Source organism: Caenorhabditis elegans, chromosome V (genome assembly GCF_000002985.6).
Source record: "Caenorhabditis elegans chromosome V".
NCBI lineage: Eukaryota > Metazoa > Nematoda > Chromadorea > Rhabditida > Rhabditidae > Caenorhabditis > Caenorhabditis elegans.
Window position 1 is genome coordinate 16,424,609 of NC_003283.11, and position 18,906 is coordinate 16,443,514.

Sequence of the window (18,906 nt, forward strand, 5' to 3'; positions counted from 1 at the left end):
AACGAAAAAAAAACACGAAAATTCTAATTAAAATTTTTTAGTCAAATCAAATTATTCAAAACAATTGTTGTGTCATTCTTAAGTGTACAAAAATCTTGTACATAATCTCATTGATTTTCCAAAAGATTGAAGTCTGAATATAAACATTGCCTAATCTTATTTGTGACACGGCTTGAAGTTTCGTCAATGTGGACCTAAAAATCTGCCAGATATCTATGTAAATACAACAATCCCAAGACAATACTTCATTTCAAATCTTTCAATACATTAATGGGAGTTTCACAAATATCTCGAACAATATTTCTTTCTAGCATAAACTTGATAAACTCCGCTTCCGTGAACAATGTGTACATCTTGTCAGGATCCGATTGGTAGACATTCAAATTGATCTGAAACGATACCTTTTTTAATAGAAAAACGGTTCGAATACAAACCGTTCCATCGTGGATCAAAAACAGCGGCCCGAGATTTGCATGGTGATACGGGCGAGATCCAACGTTGAAGAGCTCCTTTCCTGGGAAGGTATCCATCACAACACCACCATGAGCTGCCACAAGAGTATTCAATGTCAATACTGGAAAATTAGAGAATTAAGATTACAGAAATTAAACAGAATAGCTTACGATTCTTGCATTCCTTCATGACAATTGCTGTATATACCCCATACAGATATGGAATAGCTCCCTTTGCCATGGCTTCACTCCACTGAAGAACAGTCTTAAAAGTGGATCCTTTGTATTTGACACTGTCGACCAAATACTTCGAATCTTGCTCAATAAGCTTCTCATCGTTCAGGCAATCGATCATCCATTTTTCTTTGACAATTATCGCTCCATTGAACATCCAAAACAGAAGGTCAAGATTGTCAGTGTCCAGAACGCCATTCTCATCCGTCTTAACAATAACATGGGTTGTGTTTGGTGCTGCTTCATCGGATGTCTGAAAATAGTACTTACAAGAGGAACAAAATGCAAAGAACCCTTACAATTGCCTGAAACTTCTCCATAAAATCGTTGGTGATTTTGTTGTCAGTTATTTCGTCCATCCAAATATGAAATGAAGTTGCTGGAAATTTCTGTGGAACACCTGAAAAAATGATTTGTATAATATAAATTTCTGATTGAAAGTTCTTCACTTACACTTTTTGTACTTTTTCCCATTTGCCTTATTGTACAATTTGCGGATCTTCTCGAGCTTCTCAATTTTATCCTTTGAATTGTCTGGAGAATCAAGAGGAATCATCTGTTCTGGAGTTTTGTTCAATGTATTGAGCAATGTGAGATCTGCTCCGTGTTCGATGAGAATCTTAACAATCTCAGGTAAAGCTGATTTTGTGGCAGCGTGCAGAGCTGTATTTCCAAACTCTGAAATAATAAAATTTGAAAATTTTAGATTTGTTTTAATCTTACTGTTATAGGCAGTTATATAAGATCCCAACTTGACAGCTTTCATAACATTTGTCTTGTTAATCTCCCGAACTGCATCCAGCAATGTGTTCTTTCCATCCTGATTGTCAAGGAACAACTGTAACAAGTTTAGTATAAAGTAAAAGTTTCACCAGTTCAACATACCGAATATCTCCATCTTCGTTCATAATCCAGCGGCTTTCCAAAATAGTACAGATATAGATTCGTGTACTTTGCTCTTCCGTTTTTCGTAAATCCATATGCAACAACACAAAACAATCCAATCAATAAAATCGACCCAATGCAAATCAAGAGAATATAGATCCAAGGAAATGAGTTATCGATGTGTTTCTCGATTGTTAGAATTTTGGATTTAGAGTTTCCAAATATTTCATCGTAATATGCAATCAATGAGATAACTGTAACACTTGCACTCTTCAAAGAGGCTTCATGTTTCGCAAAATCCAAGTTGAGCTCTCGAATTTTCCGGAATACTTTTGAAGCAGCCAACTGATCGGTGCCACTCGCTTGTAGGAGATTAACTGAAAAAAAAAATTATATACCTTAATTTCAGCTAGTTTTTCCTTACTTGACACATTAGCCATAGACTTGGGGTCTCCACCAATGCCCTTTATTTTTGCCGCTTCATCAAACACTCTTGCCATTTCCGTTAAACTTCCATTTCTCAAACTCCCAGCAAATCCGTTCAGTTGATCAGCTTCTTCCAGCAACTCTCTCAATTTCTTTTCCGGATCAATCCACTCTATCAAATTCTCTCCGACAATCACTTTCTTCACATCAGCAGTGAAGTTTCGAATCGAATAAAGAAACTGACGATGTTGTCGTACATTCTCCAGATCCTCCAGTACGCGAGTACTCGTTCCAATGTTTTTAATCAGTGCTTGAGGAGTTTTCAACAAAAGAACTGGATTATTGGTGGAATTTACGTGAGAAGTGCTCGATTTGATTTCCTTTTCCACGAGAGTTAGATTACTTTGCACCTACAAAAATTAGCGTGAAAGGAATTATTTCATAATCTAGAAACCTTTCCCAGTAAATCCAGGTACTCAAGCATTGTCGATATAGTTTCTCCGTCAGGAAACATTCGTAGACTTTTCAGTTTAGAAACTGTCGACTCCAGTGTTGGCATGGTCTTGTAATACTGGCTGAAAATTTTCATTTCAGCAAGACTAGACTAATCGGGAAAGTGTTGGGGAACAGTCTGAATGGCCCTTCAAATCAACTAACCTGAAACATTTGGAAGTTTCCACCAGGCTGAGGTTCGATATAAGATCGCCCAATATGTTTCCATCGCTGACAGTAATATTCTCAGCAGTTTTTTGAACGACTTGAAGTTCCGATGCAATTTTAGCAATGCTTTTGATCGTGGACAAGAATTCGTAGGAATTAACAACAATCCCTTTATATTTCCTCCTTAGTATACGTTTCACTATTATGGAATTCGAAGCGTTGACTTGAAGCTGATCAAGTACTGAATAAACAGCGCGATTTCGATTATGGAAACGATCTCGTAATTGTTCATTCGAACCAGTCATAAAATTCAATGTGGTGTTGAGCTCTTTAATAATATCCTTGACGTTTGAAAGTCTTGTCATGATACTATGTGCAGGAAAAAAAAATGTCTCGTAATTCACAATCTGATTTCCAAATGAGTTTGGAGTTGTTCTTACTAACGGTTTCATGCAACTTTCGATGTGTTTTCCAGACTCGTGAATGACTCTCTCTAATTCCGATAAATTTAATCCAATTGTCGCAACATCTGCAACAAAGTTTGCTTTTAATCCAATAGGGTGCATTTTCTTCTCGGATAGACGCATTAAAGTACTCCACGACGAATCCAAAGCATCCATTTTTTCCGAAACATTTTGAAATGTTTGAAGAGCACTACTAAGTGCACGCGTGTCTGAGCCCTTTGCAAGAAACTTCTTGAACCAGGCACTCTTCAAATCACCAGCAATCTTTGAGAAATCGCCAAAGTTTTTGAATCCAGCAGTGTACTTCAAATCTTGATTGATTGACGAAATATTATGATCTTCTGCTTCCACAATAGATTTATTGAGTTGAGCCATTGCTTCAAAAATCTTACTCTGACCAAGAGAGCTTCGGCTATTCCAAAGTGGTTTTGCCGTTTGAAAAGCGGATAGAATTTTCAAAAGGCTTTCATTCCATGATGACAAGGGTTCTCGGAATGTTTCAAAAAGAATGATACTGTCCTTTACATACCACAATTTGTTGTAGGCTTCTACATTCTTCCAATTAGACAATGCATCAATATCTTCATCCAACTTTTTTAAGCCACTGATGCATTCGGTCATTAAACTTGCCTGTCTATGGAATTCATTGATGATCTGAGCAATCTTTTCAGAATTTGGAGTTAATTGGTCGTCATCAAAGAGAGCAACAAACTCATCTAACCCAGTTAACAGCGAACAGCTGGAGTTGAACAATCTATCCTTCGCAATAGATTTGGTCTCATTTAGTAGATTTTTTGTTGAGATACTGGATACTTCGGACAAAAGAGACGATTTCCGAGAGAAATACAAGATGAATATGATATTATTGAAAATTGCATTCACATCGTCATTAAACGAAGACTGTGTACGATTTTCAAAAAAGTGAATTAACTTTGTGTACTCTTGATGCATTCTTCTCAACTCTGAACTTGCCACTTCCACATTCACATTGACAACCGTGTTCAACTGATTGCTAGGCATATGAAGAAGTTCTGATATCAGCTCACGAGCATTGATTTCATTCTTGATTGCACCCGCTTGAAGGTAAATCGCATTGGTCACTCGTGACAGAATCCGAAACTTTTCACTGATCAATTGGAGGTTAGCAGGTGCTGAAAAAAAAGATGGTGAGAATAAGAGCAATAAAGTGTAAATTCGCAGTCATATCCTACTGCCAAAATGCAATCGATCCTTAAACGGCGTTTTTCGGCAGAGAAGGACGGGGCTGTGAGCTTTTCAAAGCATTCATATATGTCCCATTTATAAAGCTTTAAATAAGAGTTGAACCACGTCGTACGCTTGTGAACTCCGCCAGCCTCTACAGAATAAAAAAGTCCAAGGATCGATTGATAAATTTCGAGAGTAACAATTAGGGCTCCCATGAGGTCGCCGCAACTGCGCCTGCGCCCACCTCACGGCGTCACTAATGCCGCATGCACGAATAATGCGGGGCCCGCATCTCGCGCCTTACTCAACTGGGTGCCCTACTAACAATATTAAATTTACAAGGGTGAGTGACCCAACGCAGGCTAATGTTGGCGTCGGCTGCTCACCCAAACCGTTTGCAGCTCAGAAATGCGAGGTCAAACATTCTGCTTTCAAACTTACGAGTTTCAGCTGCGTTTGGCAACGGATTCCGTAGGAGAACGGCGAATATGAATAAAAAATAACCACCATTCATTGTATACACAATTTTGCAAATGTTTCTGAAAACGGTGCACTTAAAACCGAAAACTCTGAATTGAAACTAACCAAAAGTATTTTGCTTTTTGAAAATCCTGCGAACAATGGAGAAGAATCGAGAAATGGTTGGATTTCACGCGGCGATGACAGTGGGAAAAATAGTATTGAATATATAAAATATGGACACGGTAAGTTCACGTGAAAACATAAACAATATTAAAGATTTTGCAAACTTGAACTTTTCATCCACGTTTTAATGCCAGTAGCAGGTTTTTACAAAAAATGACTGCAAGCCTACAATGTGAGCTAAAATCTATAAAGAATTTATTTTTATTATCATTTACTCTATATAAAATTTATTATTTCATTTTTGAAAACATTAACGGGAGTTTGGCCGGTATCTCTAACAATGTTTCTTTCAAGCATAAACTCGATAAACTCCTCTTCCGTGGACAATGTCTACATTGGTAGGCATTCAAATTAATCTGACACTAAACATTTTTTTTATAAATAAAGCTGAAAATAGTAACGTATGTAGAAATAAACTGGGCATCACCAATTTTGTAAAAACAATTTAACATTAGATCTGTGTTTTAAACTTTTGCTTTTGTGCTTTTTTAGACTTAATCAATTCGCCTAGACGGTGTGTGGGCAGATAGAGGAACCAGAGCGGAAATTGAAAACAATATTGTTTTTGTATTTTCAACTGACTTATTATGCTCATTACTATGTATACACCCATATAAGCCTTTACAATGTACATTGATAGCCTCAGATTGATTATTGAAATGCTTTTCCGAGACCTTGAATTTTTGATTTCAAAGCTTAGCTTTTGCGCAAGCTTCACCCTGAATTTTTTTGTGATCTACCTCACCTTGTTTTATATCGAGAGAGTTTTTGAAACATATCGAATAATGATCGTTGCTTTTGCATCATTGGGCATTATTTACTCAGGACTGGAAGTTTTTATAAAACCATATCTCCACGTCTACAACAATTGTATTTTGTACTTTAGTTTGTCCACGTGGATTTCTGCAAAACCTCTTTTGCCGTGGCTTTTTGCAATTTGGTCAGGAATGTATTTGGTGGTTATTGCATTCATTTCCATCCAGTTTATCTATAGATTCATGAATTTTTTCAATCCAAGAAAAATGAGGATGTTCAAAGGGGTTCGAGTGATTTTCTGGTTAGCATATCCATTGGTTCCTGGTGCAATTCAGGTTGGAGCATTGTTCATCTTTTGTTCTCCGGATGAATATTCAACTGTTACTTTGAGGTAAGCTTGAGAGAGAGGTAATAATTTTCTGCAGGATGCCCGGGCCGCAGGACGATGTTTCGTTCTACCAGTTTCGATGCAATCCGCAACATCCAGGTGTGCGGAAAACGATTTTTTCCGACAAATCGGCAAAGTGGCAAAATGCCGAAATCGAAATTTCCGGCAAATCGGCAAAACGAAAAAAATTCCGTCTTATAAAAAAGTCCAAAAAAAAAATACTTCCAGCAAACTTAGATTTGGCAAACTGCAAATCGACAACTTGCCAAAAATGAAATTTTCCGACAAATCGACAAACCGGCAATTTGCCGGATTTGTCGACAAAAAAAATTGTCTAAAGTTGCCGAGCTTCGAGATGAGCAAATTGCCGAACACATGTTTATTCAGACCAGGACCCCTCGCGGTTCAGTCTCCAAAAATTTTTAAAAAAAATTTATTTATTTAATAACACTACTATAATGTGAGAAACTGACTTTCTTCTAATGTATTATGACTATAAGAAAAAAAAAGAAAAAAAAAAACTTTCAGAGAGATAGTCCTCGAAACCTACGATTTAATGATCAGCGACGTTGTCAGGTTTCCAATAATACCATATGACGCTGATGGAGCTTGGAGATTCAACAATGCATGTTTCCTTCTTACATGCGTACTACTAATTTTTGGTCACTACTCGATTATTATATTCTGTGGACTCAAAATGCACTTGAATATGACGCAGCAACTCAAAAAGTTTTCGAAAACAAACGGCGAACTTCAACGTCAATTTTTCAAGGCACTAGTTTTCCAGTGCATCGGACCAACCCTATTCTTGATTTTACCAATTGCACCTATCCTGCTAGCAAATATAGCTTACCGATTTTGGAAACTAGAAGTCAACTGGAAAGCCGGATGGATATTCTCTATAATTGGGTTGTATCCTCCATTCGATAGTATTTCATTCATAATTATTGTTTCCGAATATCGAAATGTGATAAGAGGTTAGTTTTTCAAACAAAAATTATCCAAGAAATCTCATATAAATAAGATGTTTCAGATCGGTACTGGGATACGTTTTTTGGAAGCTCAAAGAGGAATAAAACACGTGGAAACTACACCAATTCGCCGATTAGATTGGAAATTGACAGTGTTATGAATTAACTGTATATAATATAACCAAAATTCTTGTAGACCTTAATTGTTCAGATATTCTGATATTGTGTGAACAAGCGTGTAAAAGTTTTTAATTTGAAATTCAACTAGCTTTCAGAGAAATAAAAACAATTATTAAATTAGTTTTATCCGGGATCACAGTCCCGGTTGTCCGCATACATACCCAGTGGGATCAGCTCGGAGACACCTGAAATATCCAGTTTACTGTGAAATCTAAATTTATCTTAAAGCTCACTGTTCATCCGACAAAACGGCTGCCGAACTCAAAAGACAACAAGCTTCGCTGAAAAGTAAATGTGAATTATTTTCTGAAACCATTGTCATTTAAATCTACTCACTCAAGAGCTGCACCTCCGTTGTCGGGTTGCCCGCTCTGCCAAATAAATCCATCGGTGCCGGTCGTTTTGCCGCCGTCTGTCCATTCAAAAGAGTTTAATGTTGTACAGGATGCGTCCAAATTTGATGATAAGCACGGCGACGTCCTTTGAGCTCCAACCCACAGGAAACCAGCCCCGCCGTTCAGCGAGATATAAGAGCCTGCAGAAGTCGAAACACCTTTTCGTTTATAAAATTTAGGAACAAAAGTCAATAACAGTGTTGGTGTCAAGTGGAATAACGGCTTGCGGTTAAAATGATACTTATACTGCTACTTACTTGCCATATAGTCTATTTCTGCTTGATTTTGAACTCCGCTCAGACTTCCTCCCTTTGCAGAGCAACCACTAAACGCGTGAGCACGATTTCCCGGCGAAATATATACCTCAATTGAGTTTCTTTTTGATCATGAAAAAGAATTAAAAAATTCAAAACCCTTACCCTGAGGCACCATGGCCCACTGGGCCTTTCGAACCCATCCCAGCCGGTTGGGCATGGAACTGAAAATCAGAAACTTTATGAACCAAACTTTCTAGTGAAACTAACTGGCAGTCGTTGTGGTGGTGGGCACTGTTGTAGTGGTCGTAGTTGTTGTGGTTGAAGTAGCAGCTGATGTAGTAGCTGAAATCATGTTTTTAGAGCTAGTTCATAGCTTGTACATTCCCTCTAACAGACAGACACAGAACTATATATCGTTCTTAAAACACGCTTACAGTACGATGCCTACCGAAAAGTGAGTTCTATAGAAAGTACTAACTTTCAATTTGCTGAGTAGGAAAGCAAGAACTGACAACAGAAATAAGTAAGAGGAAATTGAATAAAATCATTTGAATACTCTAAATCAATTCTTATCTACTTTGTATATCTCAACAGATAGATCTCGTAACATGATAAACCGGAACAGTTACACACAAATCTTGATCAACGGATGCTTAATATGGACTTACTAGTTACTCACCTAACGATGTTGTCGTAGTTGGAGCAGTTGTTCTAGCTAAAATTTGAATATTTTCAGCGGAATTAAAGCTGCCTGCCTACGAGTTTGCCTACCGCCTACTCCAGATGCCTGACCTAACTACCCTGCCCTTCTCACCCACCAGTACTCGTTGTAGTGATTGGCGCCAGTGAAGTTGTTGTCGTTATTGTGGTGGGAGCTGCAGTTGCTGAAAAATTGTTTTCTTCTTTTCTCTGCTTCTTGCAGTTTTATGCACCTACTTTCTATTTGTTGCGTAGGTATACAAGCATTGATAAGTTCCACCGTGGAAAGAAGGAGAGGAATAATAGGAAAAGCTGTGAACATGCCAAGAAAAATAAGAGATATTTTGATTCGTTTCTTTTAATCACTCTTGCAACATTTACTTGTGGCATGGCTGTAAAATCCAGTTTCTCGTACTAACTTTATCAGTATTGCGTTATCATTTTTCCAGCCTTCGGACGTATCAAATAATGTTAGCTGTTAGCTAACAAATAACTTGTTTTTTGGTGTATCTATGTATAGTTTGGAAACAAACATTTTTTACCAACCGTTTGCACTCCGTCTGGTCTGGAAAACTCCAAGATTTACTTTTCTAGATTTTAGTGAAGCTTCTGGAACTATCAGAAAGTTCCAGACGTTTTCAGAAAGTTTCAAAAATTTCTCGAATTTCCCAAAACGTTTGGAAGTATTCTTATATGCTTTAAACGTTTTCTGAAGTTTTGGCATTTTTATAAAATATTGTTAATCAAAATTAAGTTCTAAAGATGAAAACGGATACAAAATCTGCAGAAGGAGTGAAAATGCGCAAGCTCGTGCCTGAACAAACAAATCCAATGACCAAATCATTTTACAACAAAAAGGAATTGTAGAGATGCTGATAAATTGCAAATGGATGTGCTACATGTGACCAGGTCTGAGACGTTTTTGGTTTTTTTTTGGTTATTTGGCCCACGTTTCTTGAAAAACTGGATCAGGTGGAAGTCAGCTGAACCAGGTGGAGCAAAAGATGGAATTTGCACATATTCGCATTTTTAATGAAACGTTTTGGCTCGCATAGAAGCATATAAGTTTGGCTTATTTGCGGACTGCGGTATCTGAATGGTGTTCAAAGGCAGAAAAATGATGTTAACTAATGAAATATTGAAAATTTCCAGAAATTTAAAAAATTTTTAATATCTATCTCCCTACTTTTTAATGAAACAGTGAATATCGGAACATAAAATGAATTGTTCAGTTTATTTCCCATTGACGATGCTACTTTTTCAGATTCGGGTTATGTGATTACTGAATGACATGGATACAAAATTTACGAATCACATGACAAAGATCTTTGGACGTTCACAAGCTCACTCTTGAGCAAACATGTACAACAATCACCAGTACGTTTGCAAAAATAGGGAAAGGATGTAATAGCAAACGTTTCGGAACAAGAGGCCATGGATAGGAATGGACCTATATTCAAACAATTACCAACTTGGATAATGTAAAATTGAACAACCACAAAAAACTTTATTCCTACAAATAAATAATAAGCTCTCAAAACCAAAATATTAACAAATTCTGCAAGTAGTTGCACATACAGCTCTACGCCCTGCTATCGTATAGAAATTGTTAGTACAAAATCCATTGGCCGCCCACGAAGCACAGGAAGAACTTGAATCTGGGATGTACGAAGTGCAAGAGGAGCTAATAGCAGTCGACGAAATGAGAGTACTAGTGGACGAAGGGCACCTGGAGCATGTCCGCTGGCAGTTCTGATTTACGAAGTTCTGCATTCCAACCATGTTACAAATCGAAGGGTCATTTGCACAATCAGTGACTGCGTCTACACATCCTCCGAGATTACAGAACCCACAAGCAGATGGGCAATCCTGTGCAATGATTGTCCGCCAGCGTTGATCTCTGCATTGAGCAGGAACGATGGTGGCACAATTGAGACGAGGGACTGCAAACTAGATTGATGAAGTTGGTACAGAACAGTATGTGCAACTTACAGTCGGCATTGCGGCAATTATATGCCGTAGTCATGCAGCAGAACCCACAAAGTTTCGGGCAGAGTTCAACAGCAGCTCTGACCATACCTTGATCATTCGGTCTTGCCGTACCATCTGAGAAGCATGAGGCGGGGCGAGCATCGCTGGTTCCAGCTATAACGATAGTTGTGCCATACCAACGTCTGCAAGAAACATCTGAGATAACGTTGTCGCAGGCGGTCGCTGAAGGCGTGTAGATAAACTGAAAGTCGGTTGAACCGGTCTTGTTAAAGATCGAAACTCACATCACCTAGAGTAGAATCGTATGTCGTACAGTTGAGCTGAAGGCCAATAGCTGCTTGAGAACCGCTTGTAAAAATTACAGAAACGACAAAAAATGTCAGAAAATGCATTTAAAATTGATCGATTGAACTGGTCACTCTGTTTTTATATCAACGAATTATTGGATTTGTTTATTCAGATGGTTTGTTAGAAATCATTGCTAAAAGCATTGTGGTCATTAGACAAAAGATTGTTTAACATCTGTATATTCCTAAAACATTACAAATTACAATAAAAACGTGAAACATCTAAACAAACAAAACATATGTAAGCTGATATAAAAGGCGATTGTACGGTACAATCTGACCAGCTTCGATGTATATTATTAAAAACCTATGTATTTTTATTTGCATGATCTCGGGTGTCAAGTTGGAAGTCGGCCCAGACTTTAACTGCACTAGATATGACTCCACATTGGGCGACGTAAGTGACAGAAAATTTTTAAGGAAAAGAATATCTGAAAACTGATTTGTGTTCATTAAATATTTCATTTAGCATGTCTGGTTACCATCCGCTGTTGCCTGCGACAACGTTTACCCGGATTATGTTTGCCAAAATCTCATGTTAGCTGGGCCTCCACCTCGTGTGGGGATCAGTGAAATCCGCACCTACAGGTGCTGGAGCGAATTACCAAATCCAGTACCCCCTTATTCGGCTCATCCGGATGTCATCAGAGATGCTGCATTAGCATGCCCGAAGACTTGTGCACTTTGCTGTATGACTAGTGCCTATAACTGCCGAAATGCTGAGTGTGAGTCACAACCAAATTTCTGTACATACACCAACTTTCTTACAGTTCCCCGGCTCAACTGTGCCACCATCGTTCCTGCTCAGTGTAGAGATCAACGCTGGCGAACAATAATTGCACAAGATTGCCCATCGGCTTGCGGATTCTGTAATCTTGGAGGATGTGTAGACGCAGTGGCTGACTGTGCAAATGACCCCTCAATCTGTAACTCGATTGGAATGCAGGTCTTCGTGAACCAGAACTGCCAACGGACATGCTCCAGGTGTCCATCTTCCACCAGTGCTCGAATTTCTTCCTCGACAACTTCTATCACTTCCACTTGTAGCTCGTACAACCCAGATTCCAGTTCTTCGTGTGCTGCGTGGGCGGCCAATGGCTTTTGCACTAACACCCACTATACGGTAGCAAGACGAAAAGCAACATGCGCAACTACTTGCAGAATTTGTTAACTATTATATTCAGTGCATTGATTATTTATTTATAGGAGCAAAAAAGATATTTAATTTTATTAAACTTCACATTTTGAAGCAATTAGTAATACATACATCCCTCTTTTTTTGCAAAATGTAATGGCCATTGTTGTACATGTTTGTTCAGGTTTGATTGTGAGCTTGTTTGAGTCCGAAGACCCATTGTCATGTGATGTGCAGAATTTGTATCTACTCTGAACATTGAAAGTGGATTAGCGCCAGTGGAGAAGAAAAAACTACTCTTATGATGTCAAAATAACCGAATATCATAATAATTTTTTAATTTACTGTCAAAAAAATGACAATTACTCAGTTTCTGCCACTCATAAATTTGAAAATCCACAAAAAAAACTGTTTTCCCACATTTTTAAACGTTCATAATATTTTAATTATTTATGTTTAAACATTGTAGGGGTCGGAACATGTGACATTGCTTTGGATTTCCTCAAAAGCTCATATTTTTCAAAAATTTGGCAAATTGCCAAAACTAAATTATAAAAAAATATAAACTTTCTCGGAGTGTTTTATTGTGATGCTCGGTCGTTTTAGATTATTATAAATGTATTTAGACAAAATACCCACTGGCGCTGCTCCACCTTTGATGGTACGACCCGTATTTAAAGAGAGCACATCGCCAATGGGGTAATTACGGGAAAATGAAAATAAAAAACTTCTAAAAGTGTGACTTTCAAAAAATGTGACTGCTTTTCAAAACTTTCAAGTGTTCAAAATTTTTCAAATTCTAAGATTTTGTTTCTAATAGTAAGCAATTTTTTTTTCAATTTTTCCAAACTCCAAAATGTTTGTCTTGAAATATTTACAATTATTCTTGTCAAATTAGCTTCTTTTTTCTAGAACTTCAATTTTTGTGTCTGGGAGAGTATTTAATTTCTTCATAAATCTTCCAGCATAATACGTTGTGTTTCCTCCTCCTCTTTGCCTATACACAACAAGCACAAGTCTCCGATATTTTGTGTCCTCTTCTACCGTCTGCGTCTCTTGTACCATCAATGTCACAGTTTCGGGGTGGGTATATAAACATACTCACCCAATAATTTACATGTCACAATTTCGAGAGATTGCTCATTATGGCTCGTTTTTCTGGAAAAGTTGCTCTGATCACAGGTGAGTAAGACTTTACTTTATTTTTTGAAAGAAATCTCATCCTTAAAAACATCTTTAATGTCAAGACAAAGGCTTTAATGTCAAGATTGTGCTCATTGGTTCAATTTTGTCAAACAAAAGGCTTAGAATTTCAATTTCAAAACTCATGAATGTTTTTCTTAGGATCTTCCAACGGAATTGGCCGTGCCGCCGCTATCCTCTTTGCTCAACAAGGGGCCAAAGTTACCATAACCGGAAGGAATGCTGAGCGGCTGAAGGAAACCCGACACGAAATAAAAAAATCTGGAATCCCGGCAGAAAATATTCTTGCGATTGTAGCCGACGTGATCACAGATGAAGGACAGATGAGGCTTATCAACGATACTGTTCGAAAATTTGGTCACCTTGACATTTTGGTGAACAATGCCGGAGGAGCATTGATGGATGCTCAGGGGCGTGTTGGAATGGATCAGGATATTTCGGTGTTCGATAACACTATGCAGATCAATATGAGAAGTGTGGTTACTTTGGTGCAAAAGGCCAAGGAGCATTTGATCAAATCAAAGGGAGAAATCATTAATGTTTCTGCCATGGCAGCAGGACACCATGGGGTAAGTTTACGCTGGAACTAAACTTTAATTCAACTTTCCACAGGACCCCATAGCAACTTTCTACGGAATGTCCAAGGCAGCTCTTGATCAGTTCACTAGAAGCTCTGCGATTTCTCTGATCCAACACGGAGTCCGCGTGAACTCCGTCAGTCCTGGATTTACTAAGACAGGATTCGGAGAAGCCATGGGATTTCCACCAATAGCGATGAAAAAGGTAAACCTTATATTGTGATCTTTTTAAAATATTTATTAAACCAGGTCATAAGCTTCTACGAATCCCACAAGGAGTGTGCTCCGAGTGGTGCAATTGCTCAACCTGGAGACATTGCTCAAGTCATTCTATTCTTGGCGGATAGAACCATGTCCTCATACATCATCGGACAATCAATCATAGCTGACGGAGGATCCTCGTTGGTGATGGGAATGCACGCTCATGATATGCTTGACATTTTGAAGGCATGAATTGGGGAGGCGTTCTTCTCCTTTTTTGTTGATAAATCACTGAACACGTAAAAAATAACTTTTTTCAAAATAACTTCTTTCCTCTCTTTTTTTGTTTGACACATTTTTAAAGTTTTATATATCTCCTATTTTCGTATTTTCAAATAAATATTTTTTCTCGAATAACAACTTTTTGAAAATTCCGAAAATTCTGGAATTTTCTGGAACCGTTTGGAAAATTTGGAAAATTCTGAAATGATCCAAAATATCTAGAACGTTCTGAAACTTTCTGAAAAATTCAAGAAAACTTTGGGATGTTCTAGAACATTTCGGAAAATTCCAAAATTTTTGAATTTTCTGGAACCTTCTAAAAAGTTTAAGAAAATAGTGACTGACATGAAGTGAAAACTTCCGAAAAATTCGATGAAATTGTGGAATCTCTTGAAACGTTGTGGAATTTTCTGAAACCTCCACGGCAATTCAAGCAGTTTCAAGAACAAAACTGTTAGTTGTTTAAGAAAAACGGAAACCATGCAAATTCCGTCAAACAACATTAGTAAAACTTTTCTACTAAATAAAGATTTTAGAGCGCTATGTGTTGAACTACGTTATCATTTCTTCGTATTTTTCAATTAGTATCGCGCCCTCCAACAATCTTGTGTGGCTACGCCAATGTTTAAATCATATCTTCATTCAAAAACATTCCTCAATTAAGTTGAAGAGTTCGAAACAGTTCTAATACACAAGTTGAGCTTATCCAGTTCTGAGACCAGTGACCTTCGCTTCCGAACGAACCAATTTTGGAGCTTTACCACAGATGTAGAGCATCGTTTCATATGCATTGCCACCTGTCAGCGGGCTGAAATAAAACTTTTATTAAGCTTTATTCATTGTATTAACCTACTGAATATGTAGCGGACGAGAATTTGATCTTATGGAAACGTATTGATTGGGTAGCGATGTATAGGATTGAAAATCAGTCATATAATCAGTGTTTGAAGCAACACCATTTTCCCAACTTGCTGTCCGAGTTTTCCCTAGTCCAGCGTCGCAATCAGTCTCACATGGTGCTCTTCCTCCGGTGAAGTAATGATTATCTGCTGCATTTTTGGGTTCGTTCACTGAAAACAATTACTTTTTTTCAAAAAGTCAGAAGCAAATTGCTTTAAGAGACGCCCATGGTATTACAAACACCAAATATCATACAAAAAACCATTATCTTACTTAAAGCTCTCACTGCATCCAATTCAGCTTGCGAATCGAATCCAGACAATGCCGCACCAATACTGCTGCAACGATCTATTGCGTTAGTGTATGCAAGTGGTTGGTCAAAGTTCAACTGAATATTTTAATGAGTTTTGAAAGACTTTTTAACTTTTAACTTACGTAGTGACAGAACTGTGTTTGACCCGTCCGGTTGTATACCAACATTACGTTAGCCCATGCTGGCTTTTCATCACAGCCCGCGTACGACCAACTGAATGAGTCTGAAAAATTGTCTAAAATTATTTGACGATGTTGTTTGTTAACTAACGCATTGCACAAATACCAGGAGCTCGCATTGCAGCCATTGTAGCATACCGTTCCTTTCTGAAAAACATTTTTTGAGAGCTGCCACGTTGATAGAATCACAACTTACGCGTGGAAAGTGAAACTGTGAGCATGACAATATTCCTTGTTTGAAGCGATTTGATCGAAGGGAGCAGCAGTGTTTCCATCTTGTGGAGTACGGAAGTCACCCCTTCCACAGCCACTGAAAACATAATTTGAAACATTTAAAATGCAGTTGCTTGTTTTCGAGCAACCTACACTACTTACTATTTTTGTACACGAACAGTTAAAAACTCACTCGTTCTTGAATCCATTAACCATGTAGAATTGATGATCAGTAAGCAGGTGCTTGACATCATCATGCTCCTCACCAATCGGAGACATCGGAATACTGTCCACATTGAGTATGTTTCCAAGAAGTTTGCATTTCTCTGTGAGCTCACTAGTGTCAAACTTTTCAATCTCTCCTCCGTATTGCTGCAATCCCGTGTATTGGGCCAGCGAACGTTGAGTGACTCTGAAATAATAATAATATACTCATCATTCAAAGAAGAAATTTACGTCAAGTAACTGGCAGAAGTGAAGATGGCTCCATGAGTGTACACATGAATCGGGTAGATCTCAGAGTACTTATTTGCCATATAGAACATCTCGGCCTTGGTCATTGGAGGTTTGTACTCGCAAAGCACCTGATGCTTTCCTTCCAATCGATCCATAATGATGCTTCCCTGACGAACGTCATACTTGTACGCTGAGTCCTGGACATAAACTGCCGCTTCTCCTTCTCCATTGGTGAAGTAATCTTTGATATTTGGGACAGTAACCCATGCATCGTAGATGCCCACCATGTCGTTTAGCAGAATGTCCAAGTTGCTCGCATAGAAGTTGGCAACTCTAGGTTCGAGCTCCTTGCTTTTCGATTGAATTTCCTCGGAGCACATTTCCTGAGCCTCCTCGAAGGTGTACTTCCCGTCAAACACCTTGTAGCATCGCCCATGGATTTGCCAGTAGCTGTCGCCACAACGGAGATTCATCTCTGAAAATGTATAATTGCTTATGTGAAGTCAATTTTACAAAAACGTACGGAATGTGCAAGAAGTCTTCCCACTCTCCGGCTTTGCACTGGTGATGTAGTACGGAATCCGACTCAAACAAGCGTCTTTAGCGTCTTTCTGAAAAATTAAATAATTTTGAGAAATCAACGATTTGCGATCAATCAAGGACGTATGCCATGCCGCCTTTGCTTGATAATTGCTCGCTCAGAAACTACGATCCACTCAGGCTTAAAGGCCCGAAAAGCTATCCGCGCCACAGTCAACGGATCGACTACGTATTCTAACATAAGTACCCAAAACCTAGGCATTCCACGGCGACTCAAATAGTTGTTGAAATCACAATTTCATGTTCAAACGTGATGGCAACGTGCTATAAATTAGCATTCATTATATTTCATTTCTGCAAACATCGTGGAAAAAATTTGCATACGGGGAGAGCCTCGCCCGGATGGAATGCCTGCAAATCTGATTTGCTATTGCTTGGCAACGTAGGCCTCCACAATCGGAAGGGATTCAGGGGGTCTCCCGAGCCACGTATACACATATTCACAGTCAGCCTCAGGCTCATTTAAATCCGCCTCATAGTCGTTTTCAGGAAATGTTAATAACTCGAAAACACAAGCAAATCGACTTAAATCCCCATCGCTCGTCCATTTACCTCATTTACCGACCACACTCTCAGCTTAACAGTACACTGGTATCCTTTCTGCTAGTTCTTCGGATCGACTTTTTGAATACCATCGCCACCAAGCATCCAGCATGTCTTCAACGAGCTAATGTCCACCAGATCTGGATAAGTCTCCCGGAATTGACTGAATATCATACCATCTGCCTCAGCCTCCAATACGAGGAGGGTTGTGAAGATGACTGCAAGAAGCTGAAAAACAGTAATTAGTTCTGGAATATTCAAGAAAAAAGAGCAACTCACCATTGAACGCTTTCTTGATTGTTTATTGAAAACGTGGCTTCAACAAAACGTGCTTGTTCCAGAAGCAATTGAGCAAACTGAGAGCACTTCCAAAAAAGTGTTCGAACTGATGAGATTTATGATTTTTTCGTCCTTTTATACACAAATTGTTGACCTTTATGCCAACATGTATTTGTTTTGACACGGAGGTCGGAACGGAATTATCTATTTTAAAACTACTGTTTTCTTCAAAGTGAAGATTCTCACGTGAAGATTAAAAATTCATGAATTTCAATTAATTCAATTTCATTTTGGTAATTTGTTTTAAAAAGTTTTTCCACGTGAATATGAATTTAAAATAACAGTGAAAATAAAATTTTTTGTGAAAGAAATTTGCCGGGAATCTTCTGAAATCTTCTGGAAATTTTTTAAAAATTCTGATAAAAATTCTGTGGGACCTTTTAAAAAAATTGAGAAAACTCTAGAATGTTATGGAACCTTTTGGAAAATGTTTAGAAACTTCTAAAATTTTCTGGAACCTTCGAAAAAATTGGAGACATCTGAAATCTTCTGAAACCTTCTGGGACATTTTTTAAAATTCTGACATTTTTTGGAACCTTCTGAAAAATTAAAGAAATTTTTGGAATGTTTTGGAAATTTCTAAAAAATTTGAGAAAATCCTAGAATGTTCCAAAACCTTTTTAAAAATATGAGAAACTTGTGAAATTTTTCGGAACCTTCTAAAAAATTCCAGAAAATTCTGGAGTGTACTGAAACTTTCTTAAAAATTCGAAAAACTTATGGAACTTTCTGAAACTTTCTGGAACATTTTTAAAAACTCTGAAATGTTATAGAACCTTCTGTAAAATTTTTTGAAATTCTGACATGCACTGGGACCTTCTGGAAAATTTGTAAAAACTCTAGAATGCTATAGAACCTTTTGAAAAATTTGAGGAACCTCTGAAATTTTCTGGAACCTTCTAAAAAATTCTAGAAAATTCTTGAATTTTCTGAAACCGTCTGGAAAATTTGTGAGAATTGTAAAATGTTCTGGAACCTTCTAAAAAAATTTCAGAAACCTCTGGAAT

The 18,906-nt window shown here is 37.9% G+C and overlaps 6 protein-coding genes and 1 pseudogene across 9 annotated transcripts; 3 read left to right on the forward strand and 4 right to left on the reverse strand.

Annotated features, from left to right (window-relative positions):
• Positions 1-230: 230 nt before the first annotated feature.
• On the reverse strand, positions 231-4,995 carry F26D2.10 (BRCT domain-containing protein). The gene is made up of 12 exons (NM_074751.4): positions 4,913-4,995; positions 4,769-4,866; positions 2,655-4,272; positions 2,452-2,572; positions 1,996-2,407; positions 1,572-1,948; positions 1,410-1,524; positions 1,140-1,364; positions 986-1,086; positions 624-939; positions 435-574; positions 231-389 (listed from the first exon to the last, which is right to left on the reverse strand). The coding sequence occupies exons 2-12, from the start codon at positions 4,839-4,841 to the stop codon at positions 246-248; spliced, it is 3,642 nt and encodes a 1,213-aa protein (NP_507152.2). The 5' UTR covers positions 4,842-4,866; positions 4,913-4,995; the 3' UTR covers positions 231-245.
• A 636-nt stretch (positions 4,996-5,631) lies between these two features.
• Positions 5,632-7,253, forward strand: str-73 (Seven TM Receptor; the record flags this gene model as incomplete). The annotated part of the gene is made up of 3 exons (NM_074752.1): positions 5,632-6,119; positions 6,645-7,093; positions 7,150-7,253. The coding sequence occupies 3 exons, from the start codon at positions 5,632-5,634 to the stop codon at positions 7,251-7,253; spliced, it is 1,041 nt and encodes a 346-aa protein (NP_507153.1).
• Positions 7,254-7,319: 66 nt separating this feature from the next.
• On the reverse strand, positions 7,320-8,963 carry clec-234 (C-type lectin domain-containing protein; the record flags this gene model as incomplete). 3 transcript variants are annotated; one of them, NM_001269778.2, is made up of 9 exons in its annotated part: positions 7,320-7,452; positions 7,501-7,548; positions 7,604-7,802; positions 7,920-8,025; positions 8,082-8,140; positions 8,187-8,261; positions 8,599-8,634; positions 8,738-8,803; positions 8,856-8,963. In NM_001269778.2, the coding sequence occupies 9 exons, from the start codon at positions 8,938-8,940 to the stop codon at positions 7,401-7,403; spliced, it is 726 nt and encodes a 241-aa protein (NP_001256707.1). The 3 variants fall into 3 exon arrangements, with proteins under 3 accessions (NP_001256707.1, NP_001256706.1, NP_001256708.1); NM_001269777.3 differs by lacking the exon at positions 8,599-8,634 and having other exon boundaries at positions 7,401-7,452; positions 8,856-8,940; NM_001269779.1 differs by lacking the exons at positions 8,599-8,634; positions 8,738-8,803; positions 8,856-8,963 and adding an exon at positions 8,398-8,467 and having other exon boundaries at positions 7,401-7,452.
• A 1,162-nt stretch (positions 8,964-10,125) lies between these two features.
• F26D2.13 (ShKT domain-containing protein) lies at positions 10,126-11,002 on the reverse strand (the record flags this gene model as incomplete). Its single annotated transcript, NM_074754.6, has 3 exons — positions 10,126-10,561; positions 10,611-10,851; positions 10,895-11,002. The coding sequence occupies 3 exons, from the start codon at positions 11,000-11,002 to the stop codon at positions 10,167-10,169; spliced, it is 744 nt and encodes a 247-aa protein (NP_507155.1). The 3' UTR covers positions 10,126-10,166.
• Positions 11,003-11,246: 244 nt separating this feature from the next.
• Positions 11,247-12,128, forward strand: F26D2.14 (ShKT domain-containing protein; the record flags this gene model as incomplete). The annotated part of the gene is made up of 3 exons (NM_074755.2): positions 11,247-11,354; positions 11,427-11,682; positions 11,728-12,128. The coding sequence occupies 3 exons, from the start codon at positions 11,247-11,249 to the stop codon at positions 12,126-12,128; spliced, it is 765 nt and encodes a 254-aa protein (NP_507156.2).
• A 1,109-nt stretch (positions 12,129-13,237) lies between these two features.
• Positions 13,238-14,464, forward strand: F26D2.15 (DeHydrogenases, Short chain; the record flags this gene model as incomplete). Its single annotated transcript, NM_074756.3, has 4 exons — positions 13,238-13,274; positions 13,437-13,864; positions 13,908-14,078; positions 14,123-14,464. 4 exons carry the CDS (start codon positions 13,238-13,240, stop codon positions 14,324-14,326), a joined length of 840 nt encoding a protein of 279 aa, NP_507157.1. The 3' UTR covers positions 14,327-14,464.
• A 594-nt stretch (positions 14,465-15,058) lies between these two features.
• T08G3.4 lies at positions 15,059-17,842 on the reverse strand (annotated as a pseudogene). The gene is made up of 11 exons: positions 17,840-17,842; positions 17,570-17,788; positions 16,941-17,028; positions 16,418-16,892; positions 16,155-16,373; positions 15,945-16,058; positions 15,840-15,895; positions 15,692-15,792; positions 15,530-15,644; positions 15,210-15,426; positions 15,059-15,164 (listed from the first exon to the last, which is right to left on the reverse strand). Coding segments are annotated over exons 1-11 (1,713 nt in total).
• Positions 17,843-18,906: the final 1,064 nt, after the last annotated feature.

Coding starts and splice junctions, on each gene's coding strand:
- F26D2.10 (NM_074751.4), bottom strand. CDS start 4,841: ATGAATGGTGGTTATTTTTTATTCATATTCGCCGTTCTCCTACGGAAT. Junction 2,408..2,451: donor ACCTGGATTTACTGGGAAAG/GTTTCTAGATTA, acceptor TAATTTTTGTAG/GTGCAAAGTAATCTAACTCT. Junction 1,525..1,571: donor AACGAAGATGGAGATATTCG/GTATGTTGAACT, acceptor AACTTGTTACAG/TTGTTCCTTGACAATCAGGA.